This window comes from Notothenia rossii (genome assembly GCF_949606895.1).
Source record: "Notothenia rossii genome assembly, chromosome: 8".
Lineage (NCBI taxonomy): Eukaryota > Metazoa > Chordata > Actinopteri > Perciformes > Nototheniidae > Notothenia > Notothenia rossii.
This window is the reverse complement of record NC_136906.1, coordinates 24,348,322-24,357,870: the sequence shown is the minus strand read 5'-3', so window position 1 is coordinate 24,357,870 and position 9,549 is coordinate 24,348,322. Positions and strand designations below refer to the sequence as shown.

General features: G+C 39.2%; 1 protein-coding gene across 3 annotated transcripts; it reads right to left on the bottom strand.

Annotated features, from left to right (window-relative positions):
• Positions 1–436: 436 nt before the first annotated feature.
• On the bottom strand, positions 437–4,366 carry zfand2a (zinc finger, AN1-type domain 2A). 3 transcript variants are annotated; one of them, XM_079642525.1, is made up of 10 exons: positions 4,186–4,366; positions 3,335–3,435; positions 3,149–3,243; positions 2,659–2,790; positions 2,429–2,580; positions 2,204–2,338; positions 2,039–2,114; positions 1,868–1,944; positions 874–1,023; positions 437–743 (listed from the first exon to the last, which is right to left on the bottom strand). In XM_079642525.1, the coding sequence occupies exons 2-9, from the start codon at positions 3,387–3,389 to the stop codon at positions 912–914; spliced, it is 834 nt and encodes a 277-aa protein (XP_079498651.1). In that variant the 5' UTR covers positions 3,390–3,435; positions 4,186–4,366; the 3' UTR covers positions 437–743; positions 874–911. The 3 variants fall into 3 exon arrangements, with proteins under 3 accessions (XP_079498651.1, XP_079498652.1, XP_079498650.1); XM_079642526.1 differs by having other exon boundaries at positions 894–1,023; XM_079642524.1 differs by having other exon boundaries at positions 939–1,023; positions 4,186–4,364.
• Positions 4,367–9,549: the final 5,183 nt, after the last annotated feature.

The following is a 9,549-nucleotide window of genomic DNA, read 5'->3' as shown; positions in this document are numbered from 1 at the left end:
TCCTGTTGTATTATCATGGCAATCATTTCATTTATATGACGTGTAACAATAAACATGTATTCCATACATCACGTCTCTCCGGTTCGAACTAGAGTTTGTCACAACTATAAAAATGTTCACAGGTTTTAAATGTTAACATTTTAAAAGTGCCCCAGTTACAGAACATCAGCTGACAGGAAGTAAACATGGAGCCAAACTGTAGCTCAGACTATATAAAAAGCTTGAAACACATTTCTGTTGAAGATGCTGAAACGGAGCCTTTAAGACACAGGGTAAAAGCAGGTATATTGACAGGTGAAATACTTTTTTTTTTTTAATACAATAGGGAATGTAAACAGGTTAATTAGTATAAACTCAAAATAAATGTGCAACTCCAATATGTGACTTGTATGTGTCTTAAAATCTGAATAAATAGAGTGATTCACAACTCAGGGTGCATGATTGAAATAATTTATTGGATATTCATATATGGTAATAGAATGGGTTCATCATGGTTGGCATATAAAATATGTACAAAGCAAAGCATTAGTAAAAATGACAGATCCTGCTAGGAAAGTATGTGCTTATATTGTAGAAGGCGGTAATATCTCAGCAACTTCCAAGAGGATTTCTTCATTAACAATCATTGATCCTGGATGTCGGTATCCCAGATGTGCAGGTTCCAGTAGATAATAGCTCAGCTTGAAGTCTAAGTGGTGCTCAGATTAAAAAAGGCTGCAGTTGGAGGGTTTGGAGTCTCTCATCTAAGCAAAGAGAAAATACAGTTAGAAACAGACTTATTTATTCAATACAAACATGTCATGATTAAAAGCATGTGAAAAGAAAATGAGTCGTTCTACTGCCAATAAAGAAATTTCAAAGGGGATGAATTACCATGACAACAGTGTACATACATGTGATCCTGTAACATGCTATCGGCGCCTAAGCTTTCCGGGTACCTGTTGTCTCTGTTGCTGGCGTCTGTACTCTTCCTCACTGGCAGCGAGAGCCTGAGCCAGAGCCTGGTCCTCCTGCTCCTGAGGGCTGAACACAGACAAGGACATCTTAAAATCACAGTTCAGTGGGGGAAAAAAACCCACACACCACTAAGTCAGGACCTGTGACTTGTGAAATATTGTCTATGTATCAGGACTTTTAGTGTGACAATAGGGTTGGCAATTGGTGCATTCACTAGATATTATGAGATCTTTAAATATAGGAAATGACAACACCTTGGGGTATTTAGTTTCAAATCATGATATTGATATAACATCGATATATGTTGCCCTACTGCTTCCCTATAATTATTTGTACAGCACATTTGACTGAGGATGTGTGTTTATATAATTAGGTGATATAAAAAAAAAACCATTCCCATGACTTGAGATTCATTCTTAAACTTAAAAACAGCAGCAAAGAATCTTAACCCTTATAAGCTGTTCCAAATGTTCTGATTGAAACACAAACAGAGGTTGAGGGAACCTTATAAATGTAATAATATATAATAGAATAGATGGAATGGTATTAAGTAATTGACATACAGTACATGCTTTTTTTAATGCACATTTCTTGAAGTTAGTGTTGTGCAAATGTAGACATACTTTTATGTCAAAAATCGAAGGCGATCACATTTTGTATCATTATGATTGTATTGGTGTTATCATAGGTTTTACTTTGATGCTTTAATGCTTAGTTGATGCTTTTATGTTCTGCTTTCAGCCCTTCCTGCTGTAAAACCTCAGTTCCTCAGCTCGGAAACTACTATTTCAAGCTAAAGGTCTATGAGAAAAACACAATCCACCCAACAGGATCACGCTGCCAAGAGTGTGTTTGGAGTCATGTTGAGCCATTATTAGAATCGGTCTGGGTTTTGATGAAGTTTACTCACGTTAGAGGCGGCTGAACTGTCGGCCTCGTTTCAGCCAAAGACATCTCCAGAGCCCTTTGTAAAGCCTGATCCTCCGTCTGCAAACACAGCACCAGAGCAGGACGTCACGTTTACTTGAAATGAGGATCTCAGAGGTATTTAATCAGGGGATGTCGTACATAGCGGCCTTACCAATCCGGCCTGAAATGATGCCGATGGTGGCATTACACTCTGTGCAGAGACTGAAGTAGGAATCCGAGGAGTAGCACTACAAAAGAAAGTGGTGAAATTAAGTTTTTAGATGATTGAAAATTGATTAGGTGAACCATTTTCAATAAAGACTTTTTATAAACTTACCCAGAGCTTTGGCCTCTGTTGTTCGCACTGACACCGTTAGAAAAGGGTCTAGAGGGTCCTGAACTGGAAGAACTAGACCTAGAACCAGAGGCGGAGCTGGAGGAAGCCGCTTGGGCCCTCATTAGAGCAGCATTTCTATGACACAAAAAAGAACAAAGTCAGCAATTATTACTGCATATTCAGTGGATGAGACTTCATTATCTGAAGTAGTGGGACTGTACCCACCCTGATTTAGACGGAGGTGCCCCAGCAGTCTTGCATTCGTGATCTAGAGAGTGTCGGTGCTTAAGACAGTAGTTTAAATGACACTGGTCACAGGTCACTCGGATCATTTCCTTCTGCTTACACCCCCCTCTAGAACATTTATTGGTGAAAATCTGCAAAAAGAAAAACAGCCTTTTATTTTTGGGATTCCCACTCATTGTAAGGTGAATCACCTCAGTTCTTATATTGACCTTTCTCTTTCTCTGCGCAGGGTCCGATTTACAATCTCGATCAATGTGTTCGCCGACTTTAATGTCGGGCATCTCTCCTCTCTTTACGGGGATGGGGATGTTGCACAAAGGACATACTGGGACCTGGATGTCCTACAAGAAAACAAAAAAAAACTCTTTAAAGAAACACAAAGATGCAAATCCTCAAAAGTTGAAAATATTTTCATGACTACTGTTGTTAACTTTGACATGTCTCGTTATTAAGTATTTCAAAATCAGAACAGATATGGAAGATAGATAAATGTTGTGCAAATGGCAGTGTGTTATGCACCCAAATGTAATTAAAGTTTAAATGTGTTTTTAACTTCATATAAACAACCTAAGAAAATGACTTCCATTATTATCTTTAAATGAGAAATGACACTGTAAACATAGTAAATAAGTTGATTTATACTGCAAACTTTCCCAAAATCAACCAGTCAATCACAAATACTTAGTATATTCTAATTACCTTTTGGTAAGCGGACATGCATTTGTGAGTTGCATAGGTGATGTGGTCCTTGCAGAAAATCTCTTGACAGGCGTCACATTTCATAGGAAGAAAATCTGTAATGTGAAGCAAGGTTTAGGACTTTCAGTTTCAAATTAAGCAGTATAAACCAGCTGGACATTGTCAGCCTTCCTAAACAGCACTCACCTAAACGTTTGCAGGTCTTCTCAGAGCAGTGTTCTCCTAAATGTGGCAGCTCCATCACATACAAATATCTTGACAGCCGACAGTAGTAAAATCTCCACAACCTGAAGGAGGGAGAAAGGAAAATATTAAGTGTTTCGAACTAAACTGACAGATTAAGTTACGTCAACAGTCTGTTTTCTGAAAAGGGTCTCAGTGTAGGCTTCAGGACGTTAGCTTTGGAATAAGCTGTGTCATTCGTAAGTTGCTTATTGCTAGTATCGTGTCAAGAAATAATTATTTATTCTAAACATTTTGCACAAAAAAAAAAAAAATTCGACTCTGAAGTGATTATGGTTTTGCTGTCAGAGGTTGTTTGGTCCAGAAAACGGTAGAATACTCAATGTAACGAGTAATGGTAAAGGTTGCTAACTTGCTAGCTAGGCCAGGCTAACCTATAAGATTATGTTGGTTACATAACTAGCTCACGTTACAGATAGAAAAGGCTCTACTATGCCATTATTAGCAACAGCGTAACGACAAAACATAAATAACTGACAAGACAGAAATAGGTTTTCAAATCGCCATCAGTAATAATTGTTGTTAAACCACACAAATGTTAGAAGCTAGTTTGGTTGTTGTTAAGCAATAAGCAAACAATGTATCTTTTCTAAAAAGCATCATATAACAGTGTCAAGCGAATTATCTGCTTCACTTTATCCCTCACCAGACTAAACCCAAAGAAGGAATACAGTAAACTCAATTGTAATGTTGCTTTTTTCAACGTTAATCAAATTGTATTTTTAGCTGACCAAGCTAGCTAAGGTTTCCTGAATCCGACAGCTCATCGTAGCTTTTGTTTAATTCTCACTCACCAAATCCCGTTCTCGTGTCGGTCTGTAGGGTTATAGTTGGAGGCAACGATGATATTTTGTAATAATTCCGATGTTTTCGTGGCTTTTTGACAGCCGTCTGATTGCACGGATCCCTGAGCACCGCTGCCTGTTTGTGAGCCGCTGAGCTGTCTGTTTTCATTAAGTTTTGATGTGTCACGCACGCTCCTCCCAGGAGAATGACGTAACCTGACGTCAACAAGCACGAGTCACGCTCAGGTGTGGTTTTATCAACAGTCACTAGAAATCACAAGAAACTTCTGGAAACTTCCAAATGACTTGTCATGCCCGGAAAGACGTTTTAGGTTGGATATTTTAAAGACATAGCTTTGAATGACAAAAGAAAACCAATGTTACAACCGACATTAAACCCTTTCATGCATAGAGGTCACTACAGTGGACAGCTATTCAAAAGGTGTTTTCTTGTATATGCATTGTTTTTTTTGCATAGTTGCAACATCAGCCACTACATAGGACCCTATTGCATCATCCCATACACTGCTACTCAGTGCCAAGTCAATGTAAGTGCATGATAAATGTCTCTAAACCAAGATGAACGACAGAAAGCCACATGGACCAAGTCACCCATCTATATCTTGCCAATCCTTTTATGGAAAGCGTCCCTTGCAGGTATAAAAAATGTGGTAACATCAAGTAACAACTAAGGAATCATATAATTCATAAATTATCAAAGTATTGATTTTATGTTTGCAGAAAATCATGGTTAACCACCTGTCCACTGCAGTGGAGGTCATGCATCACTGGCTATATTTCAACTACAATACTGGTACTGCTGCTGTTGTTCAGGGCCGTCCCTCCCTACAGGCAGATCATGCAGACTTTGTGGTGTCTCACCTTGTGGAGGGGGCCACACCTTGCCGAGGGGGGCCTCATCTGAGGCGCAAGATGCGCTTATGTAGCGCAATCATAGCCGTGGGAACATGTTTCAAATGGGGGGTGCTGTGGGGATGACACCAGGGCCAGTTTTGACCAATTTGCTGCCCTATAGGCAAGATTTTAGCTGGCAATGAAAAACCTCTACAAAAGACACTACAAACAGAGAAACATATTGACATGGTGGACAGCTTATATAAAAAGGCTTCAAATGTATACTATTTAGTATTGCATGAACATTGAACATGTTTTAATTGGAGGGTGGACTTCACATCCTCTTGGGGGGTCCGGGGGTGCCCCCCCGGGAAGATTGTTTTTAACATTTTAAAGTAAAATGCTTCAATCTGGTGCACTTTGAGCGCCCAATTACTAGAGACTGATCTAGGGGATACAACTCTAAACACCCATATGAAAAAGATCGGTTTTCATTTTAATAATAAAATAAGTATGTGAACATAACCGATAACCTACCATAGCCAATAACAAATAAATGTAGGCTAACTTGTTTTATTTTTGTCGTTCATTTATATCTTATCAGTTAACATTTATTTATTTATGCATATTTTTAAATCTCTCCAGTTTTAAACGATATTTTTGGTTTACTGTCCTATAGTATACATTGGAATGATTTCAAACCTGTTTTTATTTATCCTAATAATTATAAAGGAGTGCCTTGGAAATATTTGTTTACATAAATTGTGATCAAAACGTTTGAGACCCACTGAGATAACTTAGACTAAAGTGAACTAAACACTCAGAGTCCTTTACTTCACTGTGCCTCTCAGTCTGACAGGACAGAACTCTCCCTCCACATTATTGTAAAAAGAGCTTCTTATATCCGTTAGCGCAGCAGAAGCTAACAACATTCCCCGCCGGTACAGGTGCACCCCCTCTCTCTATCTATCTCTCTCTCACGCTGGCTGTGAGCTGCGGGCGCCTGATAAGCCAACATCCCCCACTTTCATCACTTAAAGCGCCCATCGTACGGGGCAAATGGAAAATGTAACCGGGTGAAAAGGGTGTTATCTTTACTTGATTATGAATGTTGTTACGTCAAGGCTGAAAATTCATTTTTTTTTAAATTATATTTGTATTTAATCTTGTGGAAGTGCAGATCCCCTGTCCTCCACCAGGGGGTGCTGCAGCACCCTCAGCACCCCTACTTCCCACGGCCCTGAGCGCAATTAGGGTGGCGCGGCAGGGTTTCGCTGCTTCGAGGCTCCACTAGCACTCATCAAATAACTGTGCGTGGGGCCTCAAATTGGCCCCTGGCCCTGGTTATTCTTGAAAATACTTCGTCTGCAATTACTTTTTGGGCCGTAAATCAATATACTTATCTTATTATAATGTAATTTTAAGTTTGCACATCTTTATTTATAATCTTTTCAAAATATACATCTCTTCAGTTCAAAGCCTGAACGCATACTGTCCCCCTGAGTGGACATATACAAATCTCTTTGAAAAAACTAGATTAAAAAAAACTAAAGTTCAAATCTTGTTTTTCATGCCCCAAGAGCAATAAAAACACTTGGTAAAAAAATCCTGACTGAGGTTTTCATAATTCATGCATGAAAGGGATTATGCAAATAAATAGATCTAATCGTTTATATAATAGCTTGTTAGGGTTATGTCAAATGATCCTCATGACCCTTAAAGGTCCCATGTCATGGCAATTTTTACTGATCATAATTCCATTGTTGAGGTCCACTAGAATAGATTTATATTGTTCAATGTTCCAAAATCACATTGGTTTTCTCATACAGCATCTCTGTATAGTATAGGCTATGTGTATTCACTCTCTGTATAAACGCCTTGTTGGAGTTCCTGCATTAGGCTAATGGAGATGCAGTTATTTCCAGCATTCTTTATTTGAGTATTTTATGCCTTTTATCTGCTAATGTACAGGAGGAAGAGTGATAAACTGTCTGTCTAGTTGGCTTACATGACAGTTAAAGTTTACGGCCTAAAAAACATGGAGCATTTTATGTCAATTTGCACATTTCATGGTGATGCTCAGCCTCTCCCCTTAATTCCTAACAGTCATCATCATGTAAACCACAACACAGAGAAATACTGATAGAAATGTGTTTGTAGTTGTTGATATATTGCTGACAGAGGGAACTACATTTGAATACAGATTTAAGAAATATCAGTTTTTGAGCATGTAATAAGCATGTTTTGTCTTGACTACATTACAACTATATTATAATAAAATAATATAGTATTTATATGATTGAATTGTTTATGATTATTATTATTAGTAGAAGTAGCTTATTTGCATTAATTATATTAAAAACTGCTCTGGAGATGTTGTCATTTCTCCACAAAAGTGAGGATTGCCCTCCGCATTGCAGTAACTCTTGTTACATGTCATTTTTTAGACGCTTTTATCCAAATCGACTTACATACATTCAGTACTGTGGACCAGTGCTTCTCAAACTTTTGTCAGTAATGTACCCCCTTTGAAACATTTTCTCAGCCGAGTACCCCCTGACCGACCCCGAACATTTTTGATAGAAAAAGCCTATATGCATAATTACAATATGATGTTCCATCAGCATGAATATTTGCATGAATTACAACAAACTAAGGATTTTTTCATCTTTGTGCATGAAAAAAAAGAACAGATACGATTTTTCCAAGGAGTTTTTCAATTGAAGTAATATATATATTTAACAAACCAATGAACAAAATGATATATTATGAAAAACTATACAATACAATACACACATTTGACATGTTTATATGAGGACCCCCTTGGTGGTTCTAGAAATATTTTTTATACAAATATGTTTTCTATTTCACTTATTGTACTAAGATTATTTTTGTAATCATGCATGGTATTTTTTTTTATTAACCTTTTTTTTTTTTCACGTACCCCCTGCAGTACCCCTAGGGGTCCGCGTACCCCCATTTGAGAATCACTGCTGTGGACAATCCCCACAGGACCAATTTGGGGTGTCTTGCCCAGGGACACAACGACATGCTGACTGCAGTGGGACTCAAACATGTTACCCCCTGATTTGAAGTCCAGCACTCTATCCACTTAGCCACAGCCTCCTGTTACAGTTGCGTCTGCTGAGAGAAGCTTTTCCAAACTTAAGCTTATGAAGACGTAACTCCGGTTGGCAGCTGTCATACGATGACCTTGGATGATGACTTTGCATCCAGGAAATGCCGACTTATTCACCTGTAAATGCATACTGAACGACATACATGCACATTTACCATTGACCTCACTGTATAAAAAAGTAACTGTGTTGATAATAAAAAAAAAAATGTTTCACTCCTGTCGGTGAGGGAGGGGGCTAATCTCACAATGTCGCTTGAGGCCCTAAATTGGCCAGGGACGGCCCTAATTACTGGTGTTGTTTCCTGGTTGGTGCTTGGGACAGCGAGACACCGCGAAACTCAGCCTGAGCGCACACACGTGAGTGTGTGGCGAACTGTGAGTGGAGATCCACAGAGCCGCGGCTGAGAAAAGATAATGCTGAGTGAGTGTGTGTGCCGGCGAAACTCCGCGGAATCAGGGGCAGTTCTAGGGGGGGGGGGGGCAGTGCCCCCCTAATGCCCCTTTCACACCAACACGGTTCCCCTTCTAGCTCCATGCTAGAGCATTTTACCGTGATTCTACTTGTGATAGTCGGACATTACAACCTGTGCAGCCCATGTATTGGTTCCATCCGATAGCTGCTATATTACAAAACAAAACGTCTGCCTGCTCTCCACAATGATCAGTGACAGGCGAACGGACGGTCAACGTAAGGTACAAATAAACAGAATCACACTAAGCCTGGTTAGTGTTGCCTGACTTTATAAAGTATGTTTTTTTTTTACAAGTGTGTGATTGCGTTCTAGTCACTTTGGTCAGTGCTACTGCTTGTTAAAACTTTCATTTGCCGTACTCGCCATAAACTGTTATTGCTCAAGTTGATCCCGCCCCTGCCCCTGCCCCCGACTCCGACGTAAGCAAGACGTATGTGGTTCTTGTTTCTAGACCGATATTTCTCGGCGCTTGAAAAGCACCGGTTTTCGGAGCTTAGATTTCCTGGCTGACGGAATAGGCGGAACTAATGCTATTTGTCATTCTAGTCGGACACATTAGAGCGTAAAAACTGTAACTATAAGTATCTGAAATAAATATGTGTACTGAAACAAATACCAATAACTGTATTGCATTTTTATTCTTATGTTACTTCATACTGCCTTTGTCTTTTTCGTCCTGCATTTATTGTGCCCCCCTCAGAAAATAAATGGAAAAAGAAAAATCTCCAACCAGGCGTTCTGGGGCAGCATAGACAGGTATTTTCTGTGTTAGAGTTTTACTCGCTATAGGGTGTACTTTGAGGGTTTGTGACTCTGCAGACAGTTTACATGCAGAAAAAGCTACATAACACACAAGGGGACGGGTAATAACCGGAAAATACCTTTAATTCACATAAGTTGTTGAGA

Excerpts from the sequence above, each read along its gene's own strand:
- zfand2a (XM_079642524.1), bottom strand. The coding sequence starts at position 3,389 with ATGGAGCTGCCACATTTAGGAGAACACTGCTCTGAGAAGACCTGCAAA. Across the intron at positions 2,339-2,428 it reads GCACCTCCGTCTAAATCAGG|AAATGCTGCTCTAATGAGGG; the intron begins GTGGGTACAGTC and ends TTTGTGTCATAG. Across the intron at positions 1,024-1,867 it reads ACAGTTCAGCCGCCTCTAAC|CCCTCAGGAGCAGGAGGACC; the intron begins GTGAGTAAACTT and ends GTCTGTGTTCAG.